This window comes from Panthera onca, chromosome E2 (assembly GCF_046562875.1).
Source record: "Panthera onca isolate mPanOnc1 chromosome E2, mPanOnc1 haplotype 2, whole genome shotgun sequence".
Lineage (NCBI taxonomy): Eukaryota > Metazoa > Chordata > Mammalia > Carnivora > Felidae > Panthera > Panthera onca.
This window is the reverse complement of record NC_138353.1, coordinates 655,364-680,228: the sequence shown is the minus strand read 5'-3', so window position 1 is coordinate 680,228 and position 24,865 is coordinate 655,364. Positions and strand designations below refer to the sequence as shown.

At 43.6% G+C, this 24,865-nt stretch overlaps 2 protein-coding genes across 2 annotated transcripts in view; both read right to left on the bottom strand.

Moving 5' to 3' along the window:
• The window catches only part of LOC132691070 (uncharacterized), a 233,498-nt gene extending 215,857 nt beyond the window's left edge, over positions 1-17,641 (bottom strand). Inside the window, exon 1 of the mRNA XM_078438566.2 lies at positions 17,609-17,641. Within this exon, the coding sequence (XP_078294692.1) occupies positions 17,609-17,641 (33 nt within the window). The remainder of the gene's footprint in view (positions 1-17,608) is intronic.
• On the bottom strand, positions 888-18,005 carry ZNF671 (zinc finger protein 671). Its single transcript, XM_078438590.2, has 4 exons — positions 17,622-18,005; positions 6,939-7,065; positions 6,328-6,450; positions 888-5,720 (listed from the first exon to the last, which is right to left on the bottom strand). Exons 1-4 carry the CDS (start codon positions 17,931-17,933, stop codon positions 4,513-4,515), a joined length of 1,770 nt encoding a protein of 589 aa, XP_078294716.2. The 5' UTR covers positions 17,934-18,005; the 3' UTR covers positions 888-4,512.
• Between the last annotated feature and the right edge of the window lie 6,860 nt (positions 18,006-24,865).

The window sequence follows — 24,865 nt, the reverse complement described above, 5'->3', positions numbered from 1 at the left end:
GAAACCGTTAAATGGGAATTTGCAAATGCTCACACAGCTGCACCTAAAAGATCCTTGGGGGCGCCTGGGTGGCTCAGTCCGTTAAGCATCTGACTCGATTTTGGCTCAGGTCATGATCCTAGGGTCGTGGAACAGAGCACCATACTGAGCTCTGTGCTGACAATACGATACCTGCTTGGGATTCTCTCTCTCTCTCCCTCTCTTTCTGCCCCTCACTCGCTCACTCACATGCTTGCTTTCTTTCTCTCTCTCTCTCTCTCCCCCCCTCTCAAAATAAATAAACAAAACAAAAAAATAAAATAAAAGATCCTTGGGGCACCTGGCTGGCTCAGCTGGTAGAGCATGCAACTCTTGATCTTGGGGTCCTCAGTTCAAGCCCGACGTTGGGCATAGAGCTTACTTTTAAAAAAAGGACTAAGTAGATTAATATGACATCATATCTATTCCAATAATGCACTATGGCCAGGAGGAGGCAACAACCATACATGGTTTCTATCCAGAAATTCCTTTGTGGACTATGCTTTCACCTGCAAGCCTTCTATAGTATCATCACATTCAATCATCACATATTGCCCTCTCAGTTTTCATTTGACTTTTAAGTTATAACAATACATATATCAACAAGCCTAGCAATTGTAAATTTGTACTGTCTTCAGGTCATGTTACCAATACCAATGAAAGTAGACTTGGGGTCCCTGCTAAAAGATCATGACACCCGGGCCTGCCCATCATTCAATCATAATCCTCTGCATTTCCTTGCCTGGTTAGCATCAGAACAGGTTCTCAAAAGATTATAGAGGCCTCTTTTTTTAATATAATTTTATTATTTAAATTTTAAAAAATGTTTTACTTACTTTTGACAGAGAGACAGACAGAACGTGAGTGGGGGAGGGGCAGAGAGAGAGGGAGACACAGAATCTGAAGCAGGCTCCAGGCTCTGAGCCGTCAGCACAGAGCCCAATGCAGGACTCAAACTTGTGAACCGTGCGATCATGACCGTGAGCTGAAGTTGGACGCTTAACCAACTGAGCCACCCAGGCGCCCCTATAATCTTAATATTTTAAAGTTTATCATGACTGAGATCAATTGAAATAATTTGTCCCAGTTCTTTGAACAGAGTATCAATTTCTTATGGTGCTCCATCAAAATTTTAGTAACTATTGCATCTACCCTCTCCTTTTTAATGGCATTTTTTAAATAATCTTTTTTATTTTGAGACAGCACATGTGCGTAGGGGAAGGGCACAGAGAGGAGACAGAGAATCAGGTTCATGCTGTCAGCACAGACCCCGAGGTGGGGCTCGACCTCACAAACCATGAGATCATGACCTGAGCCGAAACTAAGAGTTGCACACTTAACCAACTGAGCCACCCAGGCACCTAGTGTCACTTTTAATCAACTACCTGAACATCTTTATCTGATTCAGTTATTCTCAGATTTCTTCCAACTCTTTTATTTAAATTGTTACCTTTCTTCTGAATAATCCTTATCTTTCTCCCAGCATTAAGCCCCATTCAAGAGAGCTGAATAAAGAGATGTATAATATCATGCCTCACATCATATTGTCTCCCACACCTTATTTTTTTAATTTTTAAAAATTTTATTCATTTTTGAGAGACAGAAAGAGCAAACAGGGGAGGGGCAGAGAGAGAGAGAGGGAGAGAGAGAATCCCAAGCAGTCTCTGCACTGTCAGAGTAGAGCTGGGCACAGGGCTCGAACTCGCGAACTATGAGATCATGACCTGAGCTGAAACCAAGAGTCGGACACTTAAATGCTTAACCGACTGAGCACTTAGGTGCCCCTTATCTCCCCTTTTATCATGATGTCAATCACCAGCTGGCTCAGAGGGATGGAGATAGAAGGTATGGTATACTGAACCACACGCTATAATCTACAGCTTTAAGAGCCTCTAGCTGTTTCTCTGATGCCATTTACTTTTGCTAGAATAATGGGGGAGGGGCAGCAAAGGAACCGTATTCTTGGCTGACATCCTCTTAGTTTGTATTTGATCTGCAATCCATTTACACTGGACCTACAGAGTTCAGTTCTCACTTGCTTTTCTTCTGGTTGAGTACAACACTTATGCATACTCAACTCAGGGATGGCCTAGTAACCAACCTGTTAATAAAAATCCTCTCATCAGCCTCTGTCATCTTTCTTCCTGTGTAATAACCCCTTAGTCATATTTTAAACGTATGCTCCACATCCAATGTGGTGACTGAACTCACGACCCTGAGATCAAGAGTCACATGTTCTACCGACTGATCCATCCAGGCACTGCCCTCTTAGTCATTATTATTTGAACTGGAATCAAGGGTCATATCAAAGACCCCATCCTCATCACCAACTGCAAACATTTCACACATTGTAATTGAAAATACTTGCGTGACTCCACAGAGCACACTCGTATGTAAGGTTCTCTTAAAAGCATATTGGGGGTCAAACATCCAGGTAGTTTCCCAGATTCTTATTTACACACTCTTGTGGTTCATTCCCAGAGTAATGAGCCCTGGCTTACAGAGAGTCAGAAGATACTGGTAGGAGTTTTTATGCATTTTTGGTAACACAGTCAAGCTAGACTATCTGACGATTATGCCAACCCAAACTGGAACTAGGTGTGGTCAGGAAATTTGGGGTATTAAGCAACACATAATAAATGCATGGCCCTCATCTTAGCCAAGTGTCAAAGCCAGATACTCAGAAGTCCCTGAAAATAAAGCTAGAACTTTTTTAGCCAATTTTAAACTGATTCTGTATTAGATGAAACAAACGCACAATATATCAAAATGCGGGGAATGCTAACATAGTCATTATAAGGAAACTTACAAAATGACTATATTAGAAGGAAGTTCTCAAATAAATGACATGGTCCATCTTAAGAAAATAGGAAAGACAAATTAAATCCTATAGGCAACCCTGTTTACTTCATCGTCTCTCCTCTCACACCTTGGGAGCAGTCCTGCCACAGGGGCAGTGTCAATTGGCAACCAATGAAAACTGTTTCTATATAAGTCACCAAGAACACTGGGTAAGTCACAAAAGCCACATCCCTGGAATCCCAGATCTCCCTTCTCTCAACCCGTTTTCCTGCCTGCACAGCAAGAGCTCTGACTTGAGCCATCCAGAGTCTAAGAAAATCCACAAAATACTTAGATTATTTGTCCTGCAAGTGGTCTTGGCCACAGGAGGCAGCTCTGGAGGTCCTGAAAATGTCTGCACCTTCTCATTCTGTTCAGCCATAGTTGGGGAATATCCAAGCAGGTACCTCTTGCGGGGCATCCCCTCTAGCGTGCTGCAATCTCTCTAGCCCCAAATTAATTACACTTTGTTCCTGTATCCATTATAGTTCCTGCCTGGCTCCTGTAGCTCTTCCAGCCAGTGACATCTACCTACCGAATTCTGACTCAGGCTCCTTGCCAGGTACCAGAGGCCAGTTTCCTCTTCATAGTGCCTGGGGACATGAGACATTCCATAGGAACCAGGGACCAAACTCATTCTGCTTCCAGATGCACTGGAGGTTGTCACAACTACCTCTCCACAGTTACTTACGGACCCGGGCCACATGACAGGTCCCACAAAGCCCGTAAGTCTTTCCCAGAAGACCTCGGGCAGCAGCACAAATTAGGCCAAACCTGGAATGAGAGCTTTTCTCTGCCATCACACTGTCCTCTCTGAGACATGGAAAACTGGGGGCTCCCATAAACTTGATCCTTTCATGTTGGTAGAACACAACTATGTCCTCAACACACCCCCACACAATGAACAGAACCCTCAAGATTAAAAATGGCTGAAAGAATAAGCATTTTGTTATTGTACAAACACGAGCAACGAGAGGCATGCAGTTCCGGGGCTGGATGACGTGAGACCGTAGACATCCACAGAGAGCATGACACGAGATCAAAAAGTCCATGAAGACAAACCTTTGCAAGCTTCCTGGAAAACCCATCTCGTGAGCCAACTCTTGCCATACCTAACCCAGACAAAAGGAAGGAAATGAGGCCCCTGATGGTCCGTGGAGGCCAAACACGACTGCAAGGGACTGTGGAGACAGCACAGAGGCCCGCCTGCCTGAGCATGCTGAAGCGACAGACACACACGGTGGAGCTTTGCCAGATGGTAACGGTAGGGCGGCTTTGCCACTGGCAAAGGGGCTCAGCAGTTTACAACGTGCAACACAGCTCCCGAACGCACCTCACATACCAGGCGCTCCCAAGGAATCTCCCCAGCGTAGATGTGCACAAGTGTGAGCTACGACTTGTGAATGATGGCTCCCTCACAAAGCCTGCTCTCAGAGCTTCACTCTGGGGAAACAGTCAGGCTGAATGAGGAGACAGCACATTCGCTGTACAGCTGAGGCCTTTGTCCAGGGTAGACTTTCCCGTGCTGAAAACGGTTTAGTCTTTGGGTGAAGGCTGTCCTATGTCCGATGCACACACGATCCCTGCTGGGAATTCTCAAATGAACTATAAGTTGGGGCATTGACTAAAGGATCTCCCACATTTGCTGCAGTATTAAGGCTTCTCTCCTGTGTGAATCTTCTGATGGAGAACAAGTGTGTGTTTGCGGTTAAACTCTTTCCCACATCTGCCGCACACATAAGGCCGCTCTCCACTGTGAACTTTCCAGTGCCGGATCAGATTCGGCCTCTGGGTGAAGGCTTTCCCACACCTGCTGCACTCGTAAGGATTTTCTCCAGAGTGAACTTTCTGGTGCTGAACGAGTTTAGAGATGCAGCTGAAGGCTTTCCCACATCTGCTGCACTCATAATCACTGCCGTGAATTCTCCAGTGCACGTTAAGGTGAGAGCTCTGGCTAAAGGCCTTCCCACACTCACTGCACTCGTAAGGTCTCTCTCCAGTGTGAGTTCTCTGGTGCAGAAGGAGCGTGTGTTTGCGGCTGAACTCTTTCCCGCACGTGCTGCATACATAAGGCCTTGCTCCTGTGTGAACTTCTTGGTGTCTAATGAGGTTAGACTTACTACTGAAGAATTTTCCACAATTGCCGCACTGATAGAGTCTTTCGCCAGTGTGAACTCGCCTATGTTCAATGAGGCCAGAGATTTGTCTAAAAAATTTCCCACATTCGCGGCACTCATACGGCCTTTCTCCAGTGTGTATGGTCTCGTGTTTGAAAAGGTCACAGCTTTGGCTAAAGAGTTTCCCACACTGGCTGCACTCATAAGGCCTTTCTCCAGTATGGATTCTCTGGTGCCGCGTAAGCGTGTCTTTGCGGGTGAACACTTTCCCACATTCAGTGCACCTGTGATGCCTCTGTCCGGTGTGAAGGGCTCCGCCAAGCCCGGTGCTCTTGTAGGGCTTCAAAGGCATGCAGGGGACTTGGTGCTGAGGAAGGCCAGAGGGGGCTGGCAAGTCCATCCTACCCTCCGTGCACATGGAGGTCTTCTCTGACACGTAGGGTCTGCAGCTTTTCACGGAGGCCCTGCCCTCACCTCTTCGGAAGGGCCTCTCTCCAGCAGGCTGCTTCTGGTGCTGACGGAGGCTGGCACTGAGCCACCATTGCTTCCAGCGCGCCCCCCGTGCGGGCGGCTTCGGCCTGGCCTCTCCCTGCTGGCGTTCAGTCAGGTATAAGATTTCTTTCAACGCTGAGCCAGAGCTGTCACGTGGGCGGGTCTTCGCACCTGCCTCGGGAGTCCTGACCCGGGACACTCCTTCTGAGGAGACAGAGGATGTATCATTATCCCCCACTGCACACCAACAACCTGAAACCAGAGAAGCGTTGCTGACACGCATGCTGGACTCTGCGGACGCACAACCCCGTCACAAATGAGTGTGTGACGCATACAGGAACACATCGGCAGGACCGTTTACGGGACAAGGGAGGTTGGGACAGGTTAAGAAATGGGCTGAAAACACAGAACTGGGTCTCTGAAGGTCACAGAATGGCGGAAGCCCCCCGAAGACAAGGATATGTGCACAGAGTACGGCAAACGGCTTCCGGGAGGAATCTGGCAGCCGAGACAGGGGAGTGCTAGGCAGAAGGGCACGCGCAGGCCCAGGAAGATCCACTTACAAGTGTATAGCCGGTGCTCGAGGATTATTTAAGGGTATGGGCCCATCTCCTGACACGTGAAGTGTCAACGCTGCAGAGCAACGCGGACTGAGCAGTGGAGAAGACCGGGTGCAGGGCAAATGAGAGATGGCAAGGGGCTCCAAGTCAGACGGGAAATAAGCGACGACGTCAAGAACGGGGAAGGATGGGAATACTCTGTGGCCACCAGCCTTGAAACCAAGCACTGGTGTGCAAAGTTAATTCTGCTGGTTTTGAACCCCGCCTTGATATCATGGCCCTCCCCCACATGCACTCACCAGGTCCAGGTCCCTTCTGAGCCTCTCTTTCTGTGGCTGGGGTCACATCCACCCGGTCAGGCACCCAGGGATCTTCCCTTTGCTTTGGTTGTGCGACTAAGCGTGATGTGGAGGGTGCAATTCCTGAGGGAGACACAGAACAGGTGAGTGGCCACTACCGGCCAGAGCAACTCATCCCACGATGCTCCACAAGTTCAAAAAAAAAAAAAATTATCACCAAAACAAAAACCTTGAAGGAAGGTTTTGCAGGCACAAAGGTCCTGAAAACTCCTGGTATAAGTAAGCCCCAGAAAATGCCACCTAGAAAAAGGGAGAGGAACTTTAGGCACAGAGGTACCATAGTTCTGGAGAGATTCACCAGCCCAGAAAATGCCCAAGACAAAGGCATCCATGGGGCAAACCACGCGCTGTGACTCCCAAAGCCTTAGCTGTGTGGCTTCGGGATGGGGTCACTAAGAGGCGAGAACACTCCATACGGCTCAGACCTGGCACCCACAGCGCCTACTCCAGGAAGCCTGGCAGGGAAGCAGTGCCTGTGATCTGACCAGGGAAGGACACAGCGGTCCGTGGCGAAAAAGAGAAAGAAGATGGGATTGGTGTGCGGACCTTACCCAGTGAGGCTAAAAGTGCAAAGTTCTCGAGCATCACATCCTGATATAAAAGTCTCTGAGAATCATCAAGGAGCATCCATTCTTCCCACGAGAAGTACACAAACACGTCCTCAGAGATCACACAGCCCTGCAATGACATGGCCAGCGGGGTCCAGGAAAAGTCTCTTGACTGAGTATCCCCACTCTACCCACAACAATGTCAGGCTCAGCCACATCCCCATGTGCCTGCCAGTTCCTCTGGGGTGCCCTAAATCATGCCTCCTAGACATAAACCTAGACTCACTGCTCTCACGGAAGCCCCCAGTAGCAGGGCTGCAGGACCATCAGTGGACACTCTCCCCTCTCGTGCACGTCACTTCTCAGACCACACCCCCACACACACCTTCAGTCACCTAGCACCACTCTTCTTGCCCACACCAGACTCCTCACATGTTGCCCTGCAACGAGCACAGAGAGAACGCTTGGCAGTACATTCGGGATCCCATCTTGCAACAAACCTCAAGTGGCCCCAATTGCCAAAGGAAAGCCCCCATTCCTGCTTTGAAGGCCTCTCAGTCTGGACCTTTCCTTCAATTTCAGGCACCCAGAACTCCATGCGTATTTCAGGTACCTGCAGCCTTCTTCCAATTCTCTGCTGCACGTTGTATTAGTTTCTTATAGCTGCTGTAACAAACCATTACCACATTGTGGCTTAACACAAATTCATCTCCTTACCACTCTAGAGACTATAAATCCAAAATAACACTCACTAGGATAAAATCAGGACTGTGTTCCTTTGGGCAGTTCTACAGAAGAATCTGTTTCCTTAACTTTCCCAGTTTCTCAAGAGCTCATGCAATCCTTGACTCCTTGCCCTATCCTCTGTCTTCAAAGCCAACATATGTTACCACTCTGACCTCTGTTTGTTTCCTCAAATCTTCTTTGACTCTATTCTTCCGTGATTACACTGGGCCCAATGGATAATCTCTCCATTTTAATATACTTAATTCAATCATATACACGAAGTCCCTTGTGATACGTGAGGTAACATATCCAGAAGTTCAAGGGATTAGAACATGGACATCTTTGGGAGGCATTATTTCATCAATTATACACATGCTTTATCCTCAGTAGTCACAACTTCCTTATCTCCACCCAATCCTCTGAACATTAGTTTTACGACTGACTTCCCCAGTTCAGTTCATAGTGCAGCATGTTCACAATTTTGAGTCACCTCTAACTCCCTAACTTTCTTCTCACAATCCACTTCAAACAAAACAGGCCCTAGTAAAGTAACAAACAGAAAATACAATCTGGGGCACCTGGGTGGCTCAGTCAGTTAAGCATCTGACTTCAGCTCAGGTCATGATCTCATGGTTCGTGAGTTTGAGCCCCGTGTCGGGTGCTGTGCTGACAGCTTGGAGCCTGGAGACCACTCCGGATTCTGCATCTCCCTCTCTCTCTGCCCCTCCCCCACTCCTGCTCTGTCAATCTCTCTCTCTTGAAAATAAACATTAAGAAACACACACACACACACACACACACACACACACACACACACACACACACAGACCTCCCTTAAAAAAAAACAAACTAGCCACCAGGAGGATGACTCTGGAAGTTCTGCTGTGACCAGAACCACTGGCAGGAAAAGACCTCCTCTCCTGGCCCATCATTGGCTGGGATCTGCCACCTCATGATGCAGAGCCTTCTGGGTATTGTAGTGACTACCACCCCACGGGGGTCAGACAGGAAGTCAGGGTGGTCAGAGGTGGAAGGCAAAGAAATCATTTATTGAGAGCCTACCGTGTGCTAAGTCTGCCAGTTGCTCCCAAGCCACAGCAGGTGTCCCATGTCCTAAGCATGAATGAACTGGCCCTGGCTATTCTGGAGGTTCAGGATTCGTAAATCCCAGCCTCACCCCTCCTAATTTGGGACACAAGGGGAACAGTTTCACCTCCAGGGTGTGAAATGAAAAATGAAGACAAAAACTCCCTGGTAGACCTCTGTGCAGTTGTTTAAATGTTTCTCACACATAATGCTCCATTCATTAAAATGGCAGGAAAAAACAGTCTGTATATATTGGTGAAGTTATGTATAAAGCACTTAAAATGGTGCAAGGTGCACATTTAGTGCTGGATACAATCCTCATCACCACCAATCTGGGCTCTCATATACCCATGTGGCCGAAGAGGAGTCCGTGCTGCCCATTTGCAGACTTAAAGACCGTATCTATCAAAATTCAAATACACATACCCCAGACCAACAAGTAGCCTTAATAGAAATGATTAAAATTTTTAAAGGATGGAACAGTGTGTACAACCTGTGACATTCAAAACTATTCTAAGAAAAAACAATCAAACATACAGAATGCTATACGTTTCTGTGTGTTTTGGGTAGCCTGTTGCACTAAGGTGATGTTTTTCTAAGCAAGATGATTCAAGATTTACAATTTAAAAAATATTTTTCGGGGCGCCTGGGTGGCTCAGTCGGTTAAGCATCCGACTTCGGCTCAGGTCATGATCTCACGGTTCGTGAATTCATGAGTTCGTGCCCCACATAGGGCTCTGTGCTGACGGCTCAAAGCCTGGAGGCTGCTTCAGATTCTGTCTCCCTCTCTCTCTGCCCCTCCCCCACTCACAGCCTGTCTCTGTCTCTCTCAAAAACAAATAAACATTAAAAAAAAAAATTAAAAAAATGTTTTTCCTCAGGACTGAATTGTAGCTTAGGGTGGACATCATTTCAAATTTTGTAGCACATTTCTTCTGTATCTTCTGTTCAAATTCACAAACTTTGAACTTGAATTACAACCAATCACACAGTGTTTAGGTTCCAATTGGCAATGGAATCTGCCAGATGGCATCTAACTTCAGGGCCTCAGCTCTAGAGGAAAGCTAACCTGGGTTTGCAGTAAGTAACTCCACTACTGATTATGATTCCTTGAGCATGGCCTCACCTCTCCAAGCCTCCACTTCCTCATTTCTGACGTGGGGAAATACTAGTATACAAAACATATGGTGATTGGAACTATTTATTACCTCGGGAAATACATGCTATCCTCTGGTCATTCTCCCAACAGCACTTCAGACCCTTCCCACCGGAGGAAAGAAAGTGACTCCTGACCATCCACATCTTCTTAACCTGCACCCTTGATTCTGAGGGTTCCAGGTGCTCATCTCCTGTCCCCAGCCACCCTCAGGTAAACTGGGTCTCACATGGATCTGTGTATTCAGTGGAAGCTCACACTGAATTCCTGACTCATACCCACCAGGTTCAGTGTCCCAACAGGACAACGTCCCTTGATACTGAAGACCAAACGGGGTACTGTACACTTCTGGGGAGAAAAAGTAAAGCCAATGAATTCTATGGAAAATGTCACACCATTTATTTAGGACACCTTTAATTTCTCTCAGCAGAAGAGTTTTGTAGGTTTCAACAACCAAGTTTTCAGTAATATTCAAATAACTTTGTAGCTTTCAAAAAATATTTAAAAATGAATGTAATGTGGGGCGCCTGGATAGGTCAGTCAGGGTTAAGGATCCAACACGGGCTCAGGTCATGATCTCGCTATTTGTGGGTTCAGCCCCACATCGGCCTCTGTGCTGACAGTTCAGAGCCTGGAGCCTGCTTTGGATTCTGTGTCTCCCACTCTCTCTGCCCCTCCCCTGCTCACACTCTGTCTCTCCCTCTCCCCAAAATAAATAAACATTAAAAAAAATTTTGTTAATGAATGTAATGAAGTAACTTAAACATATTATTCTGATTCCTAAGAATTTTATTATTTGATGCTATAGAATTGACCTGTAACAATTTCATCATTCAATTTTTGTGTTCCATGCATTATATAGACTATAGTTCACTTACATCTGTCTGTCTACGCTTCATATGTGTATTCATACATATATGTAAAGGGAGAGAACCTGTACACAGCACTTTACATTTACTTATGCCAGTGAATTTTTTGTACCAATTGATACGATAATTTTTCCTTAACCTGTTTAATATGTTAGATAACATAATGTTTTGCTAATATTAAAGCAGCCTGGCATCACTGGAATACATCTCTCTTGGTTATGGTGTATAGTACATTTTATACATTGCTGAACTTTGTTAATATAGTCTTAATGTTATTTGTATCAATATTCATGAGGTTAGTTCTAGTATACTTTTCAGATGACTTAGAATTCTCTTTATATTCTAATATGTGTTCTGTAAGACAGTTGTATTTGGTATTAATTTCTAAACTAAAATGTGTTTGTATACTTTTCACATGCCTGATAGCCACTTGGGTACCCACTTCTGACCGCTCATAATTTGGGCATTTAGACTGGAGTCTTATTTCTTGCTCTGATTAATGCTATTTCTTTGTATGGACTATGTATTGATCCCTTCACAATTTTAGACATTGGAGATATCCTCTCTTGATTTTCTTGTTTCCAGTATAATTAACATACAGTGTTATATTAATTTCAGGTGGACAATATATTGATTCAACAATTCTACGTGTTATTCAGTGCTCATCATGATAAGTGTACTCTTATTCCCCTTCATCTTTTCCACTCATCTCCGACCCACCTCCCCTCTGGTAACCACCAGTTTGTTCTCTATATTTAAAAATCTTGTTGGGGCGCCTGGGTGGCTCAGTCGGTTGAGCGTCCGACTTCGGCTCAGGTCGTGATCTTGCAGTGTGTGAGTTCGAGCCCTGAGTCAGGCTCTGTGCTGACAGCTCAGGGCCTAGAGCCTGTTTCAGATTCTGTGTCTTCCTCTCTCTCTGCCACTCCCCCGCTCATGCTCTGTCTCTCTCTCTGTCAAAAAAATAAACATTAAAAAAAATAATAATAATAAAGTAAATAAAAATCTTGTTTTGTTTCATTTTTTTTCCTTGTTCATCTACTTTCTTTCTTAAATTTCACATACAAGTGAAATCATAGGATATTTGTCTTTCTCTGACCAATTTTCACTTAGCATTACACCCTCTAGGTCCATCCACATTATTGCATGTGGCAAGATTTCATCTTTTTTTATCGCTGAAAAATATTGCTTTGGATATACATACCATCTTGCCAGCTTGCATTCCCACCAAAAGTGCACAAGGGATCCTTTTTTTCCATATCCTCACCAATACTTGTTGTTTCTTGTGTTTTTTATTTTAGCCATTCCAACAGGTGTAAGGTTCATTGTGTGTGTGTGTGTGTGTGTGTGTGTGTGTGTGTGTGTGTGTCTAATTTACTTATTTTTAAGAAAGCAGGAGAGCAAGCAATGGAGGGGCAGAGACAGTGAAAGAGAGAATCCCAAGCAGGCTCTGCACTGCCATGTCGGGCTCGAACTCAACGAACTGTGAGATCATGACCTGAGCCAAAATCAAGACTCAGACGCTCAACCAGATGAGCCACCAAGGCACCCCTCATTGTGGTTTTGATTTTCATTTCCCTGATAATAAGTGATATTGAGCATCTTTTGACAGGTCTGTTGCCCATTGGGATGCCGCCTTTGGAGAATTATCTGTTCACGTCTTCTGCCCATTTTTGAACTAAATTCTTTGGGTATTTTTGGTGTTGAGTTGTAGAAGTTCTGTATATATTTTAGATACTAACACTTTATCAGATATATCATTTGCAAATACTTTCTCCCATTCAGTAGGGGTGGTCTTTTTGTTTTATCATTTCATTTGCTCTGCAGAAACTTTTCTTTGGATGTAGTCACAATATTTTATTTTTGCTTTTGTTTCCCTTGATTAGGAGACATATCTAGAAAAATGTTGCTATGGCCATAGACAGAAATTACTGTCTCTGCTCTCTTCTAGGATTTTTATAGTTTCAGGTCTTCCGTTAAGGTTTTTCATCCATTTTATTTTTGTGTATGATGTAAGAAAGTGATCCAGTTTCATGGTTTTGCATGTAGCTGCCCAGTTTTCCCAACACCACTTATTAAAGAGACTATCTTTCTCACTGGATATTTTTGCTTCTTTTGTTGAAGATCAATTGACCATATAATGGTGGGTTTACTTCTGAGCTCTCTGTTCCGTTCCACTGATCTATGTGTCTGTTTTCTGCCATTACTATATTGTTTTGATTACTAGAGCTTTGTAGTGTATCTTGAAAATTGGATTGTAATACCTCCAGTTTTGTTCTTTCTCAGGATAGCTTTGGCTATTTGGAGTCTTTTGTAGTTCCATACATATTTTAGGATTATTTGTTCTAGTTCTGTGAAAAATGCTGTTGGTATTTTAATAGGGATTGCATTAAATGTGTAGTTTGCTTAGATAATATGGACATTTTAACAATATTTGCTCTCCCAATTCATGAGCATGGAATATCTTTCCATTTGTTTCAGTTATCTTCGCTTTCTTTCATCAATGTTTTATAGTTTTCATAGTACAGTCTTTCACCTCTTTGGTTAAGTTTATCCCTAGGCATTTTATTATTTTTGGTGCAATTATAAATGGGATTGTTTTCTTACTTTCTCTTTCTGCTAATTCATTATTAGTGAATAAAAATGTAACTGAGGGGCCCTTGGGTGGCCCAGTTGGTTAAGCACCAGATTCCTGATCTTTGCTCACGTCATGATCTCATGGTTTGCGAGTTCAAGTCCGTCAGGCTATGCACTGACAGTGTGGAACCTACGTGGGATTCTGTTTCTCCTTCTCTCTGTTTCTTCCTCTCTTGCACTCACACTCTCAAAATAAATAAATAAACTTTAAAAAAAGTAAATAAAAGTGTAACTGACTTTTTTAAATGTTTATTTATTCTGAGAGAGTCAGAGACAGTGCAAGTGGGGGAGGGGCAGAGAGCAAGGGAGACAGAGAATTCCAAGCAGGCTCCACACTGTGCGTACGACCCCAATGTGGGGCTCAAACCCATGAAAACAAGACATCATGACCTGAGCAGAAACCAAGAGTTGGATGCCTAACTAACTGTACCACCTAGACTCACCAAAATGCAACTAATTTGTATCCTGTGACCTTACCAAATTCATTTATCAATTTTAGAATTTTCTGGTGGAGTATTTCAGGTTTTCTATATAAAGTATTATGTCATCTGCAAATAGTGAAAGTTTTACTTCTTCTTCCTTACCAATTTGGATTCCTTTCATTTCCTTTTGTTGTCTGATTTTATGGTTAGGACTTCCAGTACTATGTTGAATAAAAGTGGTGACAGTGATGTCCTTGTCTATCTCCTGATCTTAGGGAGAAAGCTGTTTTTCACCATTGAGCATGAGGGTAGCTGTGGTTCTTCATATATGGCCTTTATCAAGGTGAAGTATATTTCCTCTAAACCTACTTTGTTGAGAGTTTTATCATAAATGGATGTTGTATGGGCCACATGACTGGCTCAGTTGGAAGAACATGTGACTCTTGATCTTGGGGTCATGAGTTCAAGTCCCACATTTGGTGTAGAGATCACTTAAATAAATTAGAAAAACTTTTAAAAAATGAATGGATGTTGTATTTTGACAAAAGCTTTCTCTATATCTACTCAAGTGATCATGTGGTTTTTATTCTTTCTCTTGTTGAGGTAATGTACCACATTGATTGATTTGTGAATACTGAACTCACCCTTGTATTCCAGGAATAAATCCCACTTGATTGTAGTGAATTATTTTTGTAATGTTTGGTTTGATTCCATTTGCTAGTATTTTGTTGAAAATTTTTACATCTATGTTCATCAGATATTGGCCTGTAGTTCTCTCTCTCTCTCTCTCTCTCTCTCTCTCTTTTTTTTTTTTTTTTTTTTTGGTAGTGTCTTCATCTGGTTTTGGTGCCAGGATAATACTAGCCTTGTAAAATGAATCTGGAAGTTTTCCTTCCTCTATTTTTTGGAATAGTTTGAGAAGAATAAGTATTAACTCTTCTTTCAATGTTTGGTAGGATTCACCTGTGAAGCCATCTGGTCCTGGCCTTTCCTTTGTTGGGAGATTTTTGATTACTCATTCAATTGCACTGCTAGTAATAAGTCTGTTTAAATGTTCTACTTCTTCCTGATTTAGTTTTAGGAGGTTATAAGATCCTAGTAGTAATTTATCTATTTCCTCTAGGTTGTCCTATTTGTTGGCATATAATGTTTCATAATATTCCTACAATCCTTTGTATTTGTGGTGTTGGTTATTTCTCCTCTTTCATTTCTGCTTCTGTTGGAGTCTTCTATTTTTAATTAAAAAAATTTTTTAATGCTTATTTATTTTTGAGAGACACAGAGAGAGACACAGCATGAGCAGGACAGGAGCAGAGAGGGAGACACAGAATCTGAAGCAGGCTCTAGGCTCTGGGCTGTCAGCACAGAGATCGACACACGGCTTGCACTCTGAGCCACCCAGGCACCCCTCTATTTTTAATTTTTATTAATTTTTGATGAGTGTGGCTAAAGGTTTATCAGTATTGTTGATCTTTCCAAAGAACCACCTTTTAGTTTCATTGATCTGTTCTATTATGTTTTAAGTTTCTATTTTATTTCTGCTCTAATCTTTATTATTTCTTTCCTTCTACTGGTTTGGGGTTGTTTGTTCTTCTTTTTCTAGCTCCAGCACAGAGCCCGATGTGCGGCTCAATCCTACAACTATGAGATCATGACCTGAGCCGAATCAAGAGTTGGACACTTAACTGGGCCACCAAGGTGCCCCTGGAGCAATCTTTTATACATATTTATTGAATCAAGTTAGCCGAGATGTTGTGTTTTCCATATCCTTACTGTTTTTGTGTGTATTCTATTAATTATTAAAATAATTTTGGGGGACACTTGGCTAGCTCAGTTGGTAGACCCCTGATCTTGGGGTCATGAGTTCAAGCCTCATGTTGGGTGCAGAGATTACTTTAAAAAATAAAATAAATAAAAATATTTTAAAAGAATTTTTGAAGGTCTGTTCTTATGTATGTTACCATTCTTGTATTTTCTTGATTAAATTACTTGTTTGATACTGTAAAATATCCCTATGTTATCTTTGGTAATATTACTTTCCCAGAAGTTTACCATTTTTTTTAATTTTTAATATTTTTTGAACTTCACCATTTCTTATATTAATCACTCCAACCTTCTTATTAGTATTCATATCTTATTCCACTCCATTCCTTTTAGCTTATCTCTATTTCAGTAATGAGGGATCTTTTATAACAGACTGTATGGAGTTTTCCCATGCATTTAATACAGTCTGACATGAGGCACCTGAGTGGCTCAGTTGGTTGAGCGTCTGACTTCTGCTTAGGTCATGATCTCACGGTTGGTGAGTTTGAGCCTGCATCAGGCTCCTCCCTGACAGCATAGAGCCTGCTTGGGATTCTCTCTTTCTCTCTCTTTGCCCCTCCCCAACTTGTGCTTTCTCTGTCTCAAAATAAATAAAATGAACTTAAAGAAAAAACACACTTTTTAAAAAAATGTTTTTTATTTATTTTTCAGACAGAGAGAGAGAGAGAGAGAGAGAGAGAGAGGGAGAGACAGCGCCAAGTGGGGAAGGGGCAGAGAGAAAGGGAGACTCAAAATCTGAAACAGGCTCCAGGATCTGAGCTGTTAGCAGAGAGCATGATGTGGGGCTTGAACTTGTGAACCACAAGATCATGACCTGAGCCGAAGTCGGAGGCTTAACTGACTGAGCCACCCAGGTGCACCTGAAAAAAACAAAACAAAACAAAACAAAACTTTTGAAACTAAACACACTTAAGGGGTGCCTGGCTGGCTCCTTCAGTGAAGCGCACAACTTTTGATCTCGGGGTTGTAAATTCAAGCCCTACATTGGGTGTAGAGATAACTTTAAAATCTTAAAAAATACAATACAATACAATAACATACTTAAGAATTCTACCCCTAATTCTGATCTCCAGGCCTTGACCTAGCCCAGATCACCATCCTCACCCTGTGGCCATCTCCAACCCAGCCCATTCTCCCACAACCCCAAAGCTTCCATCCCCAAACCCCATGTGACACCTCCAAACTGAGACATCTCACAATCAACCACGTCCAAAATTCAACTTCTGATCCCCTTGAAACCTTCCTACTTTGACTTATTGATTTCCATTTTCAAGACGTCCGTGAAAAACAATAGAACAGCAAAAATTAAAAAGTTAGTTTTTCACTCCTTACTCTCAATCACTGCCACTTCTGTTGCAGCAGTAAATAGTGTTGGTTCTAACCTTAAAATCTATCCAGAATCCGACCACTTCTTCCCTTTCCTCTGGCACTACTCTGGTTCACCCATCGTTAAAACACTTTTGGGAGCCCGGTACACTACGTACTTACTGGTCTCCAGGAATTCATATTCCCCGCCCTCCCTAATCTAATTTTTGCTGAGCGCAAAAAATGTGGCTACTTTTGAAGCCAGCCCCCCCCCCCCCCCCCCCCCCCCGCCAACACACACACACCAAGTCCTTCTACTCAAAATCTGATGGCTCCCAGAGTCCTCCCAATGAGTGCAACTTCTCACCCAAGGCGTGAACCCTCACACTCTGCATACTGCAGACGCAAGACCCCAGACCGGTTTTACTCCGTCTCAGTCCCGCCCAGGCCCTGCAGCAAACGGCCCCTCCCCTACTGCCAGCTCCCGCACCCCGTCACGCCGGCGCTCAGACACTGGGCCCCAGCCCGCGAGCGCCTCCCCGGCCCGGACACCGGGACCCGGGCCGCAGGGACGCGACCAGGCGCCCCGCGCTCGGGCCTGGAGGGTCTGGGTGGGGGAGGGCGGGGAGGGCCCGGGTGTCGCGCGTTTACCTGAGGCGGGTACCTGGGCGCAGCCGCAGCCATCGGACTCTGTGGGCGGGGCGGGAGACGCCGGCTCTAGGTCGGGGACGCAACCACAGCTGTCCCAAGTCTCACCCCAGCGGCAGGGCCACGGTGGGCGTCGCCAACGCCGAGCCTCGGATTTGTCTCCACGAAACGAGGACAACGCCTCCGCCTCCGGCCTAACCAAGCATTCAAAGGCCCCGGCTTGTGTAGATCCTAACAAAAAGTGAGAAAATGCCGATTGCAAGGAGGATGCCAGGCCCGCCCAGTCGCCTTTCTCACGCACGAAAACGCAGCTCTCCTGGGCCTTCATTGGACGTGCGGCGAGTAGGCTTCTGGGTAATGTAGTTTCCCATGAGCCTTAGGTCCAGACAAATGGTCCTGGGCTGAGGTTCCTGGCAAAAGCAAAGGGCCACAGCGAAGGGCGTGGTAAATGGTACCCGCTCTCTTCGAAGAAGGGGCGGGACCCGGATTCCGTGGAGTGTACTCCGGACCGATTACAGAAATGTTTGTAGACGTTATTTCAGATGTTCCCCAAAGCCACAAAACCAAAAGGACACAACACCACACCGTATCTCTCTGTCCACTCATATGTGGGAGCTAATAAGTATCACCCGGCTGCTTTTTAAATACATACACAACGAAGCTTTAGGATCAGTTTTGTGAACTTCAGTTCTGGTCAGGGACAAGAGAGAAAAAGACCAGACAGGGCCACTGAGTGGAAGGGAAAAAAGGGATGTTGAGCAGCTGTGAAGCCAGTGGACAGATTTCCTCAGGAAAGTTTTCTCCAGCTTGTATAATCAATTGGTGATTTTACCAGCCCAGCAAGGGACATTTTTTTCCAGATAATATTTTTTACTCTGTATCCTAAGATACATAGAATTGCTTTTAAGATCTGAGACCTGTCGAAAAGGAATGCAACCATTTCAAGGTCATTTCCTGCTTGGACAGGGTCTGTCATTGTCAAATGTTTGAGCCACCATGAGGTGTCTCACATATCCTCCTGTGAAGTAATCACTATTTCACGTGATATTTTGGGGTAGGTTTCTGAACAGGGAGTTGAGATTATGGCGGAAAAAATTTCTGAGTACTGAAGTATGAGAAACAAAGGAATGAAGCTGAGCACATGTCTGTATTGAAATCCTGACCACAGTCCAAGCTTTGTCTACAAGTTTTGATTCTTTTTTTCTCTCCTGGAAACATGGAACAGTTGGAGGGAGAGAGAAAGAGGATATTTAGAGGACGTTAGAATGGTAAAAATCAATAGCAAAACTATGTTGTCATGGTAATTCATTCTTCTCGCGTGTATTTTCAATGAACAACTGCCCTGTCTTAATTAGTGGGGTTTCAAGGAGTTGTGTATATATAGGAAATATCCTACCTCCAGAGATCTTTGTCCTGCATTGTTCATTGACACTGTCAGGATGCCTAAAGTGTTTTATGGTCAGCTGTTTTCAATACACCACCAAAAATCAGCAGTTAGGGCTATTTTCCCACCACAGTAATAGACACTTGACTCATTTAAATGACAACACTAGTTGAAAATCTTATCTCTAAAAATAAAGATCAAGACAATTCCTGGGGCTCCTGGCTGGCTCAGTCCATAGAGCATGTGACTCTTGATTTCAGGTTGTGCATTCAAGCCCTATGTTGGATGTAGAGCTTACTTAAAAAACAGAAAACAATGAGACAATTTTTTTATTTTTGTCCTGCAGGATAGGCTACGGGAAGATCAACAGATGGCATTTGGAATTTAAAATGTTATTTTTCAGGTCACTTGGGTGGCAGAGTGGGTTAAGCGTCTGACTCTTGATCTCAGCTCAGGTCATGAACTAACAGTTTGTGAGTTTGAGCCTCACATTAGGCTCTGCTCTGATAGCACGGAGGCTGCTTGGGAATCTGTCTCTCCTTCTCTCTGCCCTTCCCCAACTTGTGCGCGCTCTCTCTCTCTTTCTCTCTCTCTTTCCCAAAAGAAATAAATAAACTTTAAAAATTGTTTTGAATTTTATTTTTCAAATTCAAGAAAAAAAAAAGAGTGTCCTTTTAACAAAATCCTGAACAACTAACCACGGTTCATTTGAGTTAACTGTCCCTCAATACACGTGGTTCTGAAAATCAGCCCATTGGAGTCAGTCTTGTTCCAGTACTACACTTCTAAAAGCTGGACAGCATCATTATTAAACTTCTGAAAATCAATCAATCAGTGATAAATTCCAGTCTGGAAAGACAGCCAACACTGGGACAGTCCCAGGCCCCTACCCAACAGCCAATCAGCAAGTACCTTACTCCAATGGCCATGTTTCTGACAATAACCTTCTGAACAGTAGAGGTACTCCAGTGCCTGTGATAACAGAGCCAAAAGTCTGTCCAACCCTAAACACTCCCATTTCTGAAAGCCCAGCATGTACTAAATACCAAACTTCCTAATACCCTATATAAAACTATAAAGCCCCAACTTTTCTTGTGGAGACCGTGCCTTATAAATACAGCTTCCTGGCACCTGGGTGGCTCAGTCAGTTAAGTGTCTGACTTTGGCTCAGGTCATGATCTCACAGTCCGTGGGTTTGAGCCCTGCATTGGGCTCTGTGCTGACAGCTCAGAGCCTGGAGCCTGTTTCAGATTCTGTGTCTCCCTCTGTCTCTGCCCCCCACTGACTTATTCTCTCTCTCTCTCTCTCTCTCTCTCTCTCTCTCTCTCTCAAAAATAAATAAAAACATTTAAAAAGATAAGAATAAAAAATAAATACAGCTTCCTGTTACAAGCAAATAGGAAGTTTACCCTTTTTTGCATTAAGATATTTCTTATTGCTGCTGTAGCAAATTTAGTGGTTTAAAACACCAGAAATTTATTATCTTACAGTTCTGGAAGCCAGGAGTCTGAAATGAATCTTCTGAACCTAAATCAAAGTGTGAGCACAGTGGTTCCAGGGGAGATGCTTTTCTTTGCCTTTCCTAGTTTCTGCTGGCTGTCCACCTTCCTTGCAGTGGAGTAAACTACCTTCCTCATCACATTGCCTTCTCTTCTTCTGTAGTCAAATCTCCCTCTGTCCCCACCTTTGTCAGTATGTTTAGCGCTCATCCACATTAATCCATCCCAGACAATCGCCCAATCCCAAAACTCTTATCTTAGTCACATCTGGAAAAAAAAATCACATCTGCAAAATTTCTTTTGCCATATATGGGAGCCTTATTCAACCTACCACAGATATCAAATTCACTATTAGTTGAAACTGTGTAAAACTTCCAAAGGTTCAACTTGCATTTACACTTGTGGCTACAGTAGTCCTAATAGTAGCTGATAAATATATTGTCTGTGCAATGGGATATGCAATGGGTACAATATTAATTTCAGGTGGATAAGGTTTTATAGTACAAGAAGAATCACAGCTCTTAAAAGGTCATGGAAGAAATTCCCTTTGTGAAACATACAAAGCAGATTTTGTCAAAGGAGGTATAAAAAGCATCATCATAAAGATACATCAAAATAAACTACATTAAAATGAAAGGCTTCTGTTAATTATAAAATATTATAAAATGGAAATGAAATGCACCATTCAGAAGATATTTAAAAGTTCTATAATTGTTTATCATGTAGTATCAAGATTTAATGTCAGTAATATCTCAAATTTTTTAAAAACTCATTTAAAATGTTCTGAAAGTCCTACAAAATAGGGGCGCCTAGTTGGCTCAGGCGGTTGAGTATCCGACTCTGTTTTGGCTCAGGTCATAATCTCATGGTTTGTGTGTTCAAGCCCCATGTCTGGCTCCTTGCTGACAGGGCAGAGCCTGCTTGGGATTCTCTCTCTCTTTCCTTCTCTCTCTGCCTCTCCCTCTCTCCCTGTCCCTCCCTGTCTCACTCTTCTGTCACTGTCTCTAGCGAGTAATAATAAACTTAAAAGTCCTAGAAGAGGCCCCTGGGTGGCTCAGTTGGTTAAATGTCCGACTTCGGCTCAGGTATTGATATCACAGTTTGAGTTCGAGCCCCACGTCGGGCTCTGAGCTGACAGCTCAGAGCCTAGAGCCTGCTTTGGATTCTGTGTCTCCCTCTCTCTGCTCCTCCCCTGCTCATGCTCTGTCTCCCTCTCAAAAGTAAATAAACATTAATTTTTTTTTTCTTTTTTAGTCCTACAAAACTTTCTCTGTAATAAAGAAAATGCAAACTGATGGGGTGCCTGGGTGGCTCAGTCGGTTAAGCTTCCAACTTTGGCTCAGGTCATGATCTCACGGTCCATGAGTTGGAGCCCTGCGTTGGGCTCTGCTGACAGCTCAGAGCCTGGAGCTGCTTCGGATTCTGTGTCTCCCTCTCTCTCTGTCCCTCCCCTGCTCACTCTCTGTTTCTCAAAAATGAATAAATGTTAAAAAAAAATTTTTTTAAATGCAAACTGAAACGAAACTTATTAGCATGGCAAAACCAGTAAGCTGACATTGCCAAGTGCCATAATATGGTAGAAATGAGTGAATCTTATAAACTACTTTGGGTGAATGGTATGGTAAAATCATTTTGGAGAAGAATCTGGCATAAAGAAATATACTTAACACTTTGCAACTTGTGAAAAACAAGTCTTTGAATATACGCAATGACAGATATGTGTTTACATACACCTGAAAACATGGCAAAAATGGTGATAGTAGCCATGTGTTTTATGCCAGTCTCAGCCTGTCAATAACCAATATAATGTCTGGAATGACCCTTGTGATTCTTATTATGATTGTAAAACACCCTCAGTGATAACCATCAGGAAACTTTGAAAGAGACAAGATTACTTACAGGCCCTGAAAAGCACATGGCACACTTGGGGCCACAGAGCAAGTTTGCTGTAGGGAGAGAGAAATGGTGGGGGGGGGGGGGGGGGGGCAGGGGGAGGCAAAGAGGGGGAGCAGAGAGAATGGGCCTGGGGTTCTGTTTTTATTGAATTGGAAGATGGGGACCTAGAGTTTTATGGGCACATTCTTTAATGGTGAAATTAGAACAAAAAGGGGAATTTAGGGGCCCATGGCTGGCTCAGTTCGTAGAGCATGAAACTCTTTATCTCAGGGTGGTGAGTTCAAGCCCCATGTTGGGTGTGGAGACTACTTAAAAAAAATTGTTTTTAATCCAGGTGAGTGTTGTTGATGTTCTTCAACTTTTTGTATTTCAGTAACATATTTGTTTTAAATTTTTAAATAGGAGAAAGCTTCTGACAGGACTGCTATTGATTTTTAACTTTCATTATATGTAGGAATACCTATAATTTCTTGTTAATTATAACTTTTCATGTGATTTTAAAAGGATTCTCAGCTTTCATATGTCAACTTTCAGTATGAATATGTACTTCCTCAATTACTGTAATATAATTCCTAATATGTTCCTAATCTTATACCATCAAAAATGCCAGATAGATCATTTCATTTATAAGTCTTTCCAATGTCTGTAAAGTACAAGTTCTCTTTCATTATAATTACAGTAGCATTTTCACACTAAAAAAAAAAAAATGCCAGTAACTTATAGTCATGATTCAATTTTCCCACTTTTTCAAAAAGTTGTTTTTTATAATTGATATTTTTAAAATCATAAACAACATACTCACATTTTATGTTTATATTAGAATCTTCTCTTTTACTTCAAAAGTTTGTACTACATTCTTGTGTTATATTTGGTATATGTATGATGGTATAACTAGGTCATTTGTCTGGCATTAAGTTCCCACGTTCTCTAATGTAACTGCATCTCTTTAATGTCCTTGATGCAGGCTGGGTGGGCCCAAGGACCCAGAAGATATCCTACAGGAGCAGTCAAGAGACTCCTTGGCTTCCTGTAGAATAGAAATTAATCACTAGCCAGGATGAAATGAGAGCAGAGTTTATTAAAGACATAGAATGCAGATACAGAGCATCTGGGAGATTCAGAAGAGGAGAGGGAGTCTTGTTTTTTGTGGGAATGAGGATTTTTTTGAGGACAGTGGCCTGGTGTATGTGTCCTCTCAGGCATCCAGGAATTGGTCAAAACAGCATCCAGGAAGTGATCATAAATCACTTATGCCCTGGAGCCTGGGATCTCCGTGTCACGATATCTGGAGTCAGTGGTCTTGGAAAACACATAATGACCCGACCTAGTCACTTCTTTGGAACTCAAAAGTAATCATGAACTTCTTGTCCTTGTCTGAGAAGGACATACATTATAAGTACTATAAGGCATGTGTAGGGTGGGGGTGCAAGTCCTAGCAAGAACAGAAGCAGGAAAAGGAGCAAAAAGCAGTCCTTTCAGTTTCCCTGTCTCATCATCACATTGTTTCCAACTAATGTACAATTAGAACCACAGGCATAAATCAAACCCAGATTAACTTTGGCCAAAGGCAGGGCTCCATAGGCAGGGCTGGGACTTCTGATTTTAATCACGAACGGATGCTCTGAAGTCTGAGTGTCTCTGTTTTGCGATGTCAACTTTGCACGGTGAGTGCAACTGTTACTAGGTTTCTTCATCCACTATCAGGTTTGCTTACTGGACTGTTATCTATTGTGCCAGTTGTTGTTAGAAGTTTTTTGGCAAAAGTAATTGCCTGATGATCTTGGTTAAATCCATTATTTCATGACCTGTCAAGGCATGTCTGTATTCTACCTAATTTTATCAGGACTTATACATTTATGACCTAGGAATCATCTATAAAGACATTTTCTTCATTTTCGACTTTTTTACCCTTAAGTGCAGTCTATATATCAAAGCGAGAAAAGTGCCTGATATCTTCTCTTTCTCTAGCCATTTTCATAATGTCCCTTGGACGGGGGCCCGCCATTGCCCAGTGCCTCTCGCCATGGATGTAAGACTTTTCTCCTGGAATCTGGTGAATTCCTAATCTCAGCCATGGACAGGGCAAAATACATTTCCCAGAAAGCCACGCGTCGACGATGGCGTCGCTGAGCCTGTGAAGGTAACAGGAGTTTCCTTTTGAGCACAAAGGGGCGTGGCGGTTATTTTGGTTGCTCCTGTTCCAGTTGCGTCTACGCAGGGTCGAGACGGTGATGGAACCGAGGAGTCGCTGGAGGAGGCGCTCCGCGCCGGGGCGGGATAGTGGCCTTCCACCCGGGTGTCCAGTCCACCCACAGAGTCCGATGGCGGCGGCCCGCCCAGGTACCCGGCTCAGGTAAACGCGCGGCCCTCGGGCCCTCCTCCCAGCCAGACTCTGAAGGCCCGAGCGCGGGGCGTCTGGTCGCGTCCCTGTCCCCAGTCCCATGGGTCCGGGCCAGGGAGGCGCTCGTCGGCGGGGACCCC

Excerpts from the sequence above, each read along its gene's own strand:
- ZNF671 (XM_078438590.2), bottom strand. The coding sequence starts at position 17,933 with ATGAAGGCCCAGGAGAGCTGCGTTTTCGTGCGTGAGAAAGGCGACTGG. Across the intron at positions 6,451-6,938 it reads TGCACTTTTAGCCTCACTGG|GAATTGCACCCTCCACATCA; the intron begins GTAAGGTCCGCA and ends TGTCTCCCTCAG. Across the intron at positions 5,721-6,327 it reads TCAGAAGGGACCTGGACCTG|GTTGTTGGTGTGCAGTGGGG; the intron begins GTGAGTGCATGT and ends CTCTGGTTTCAG.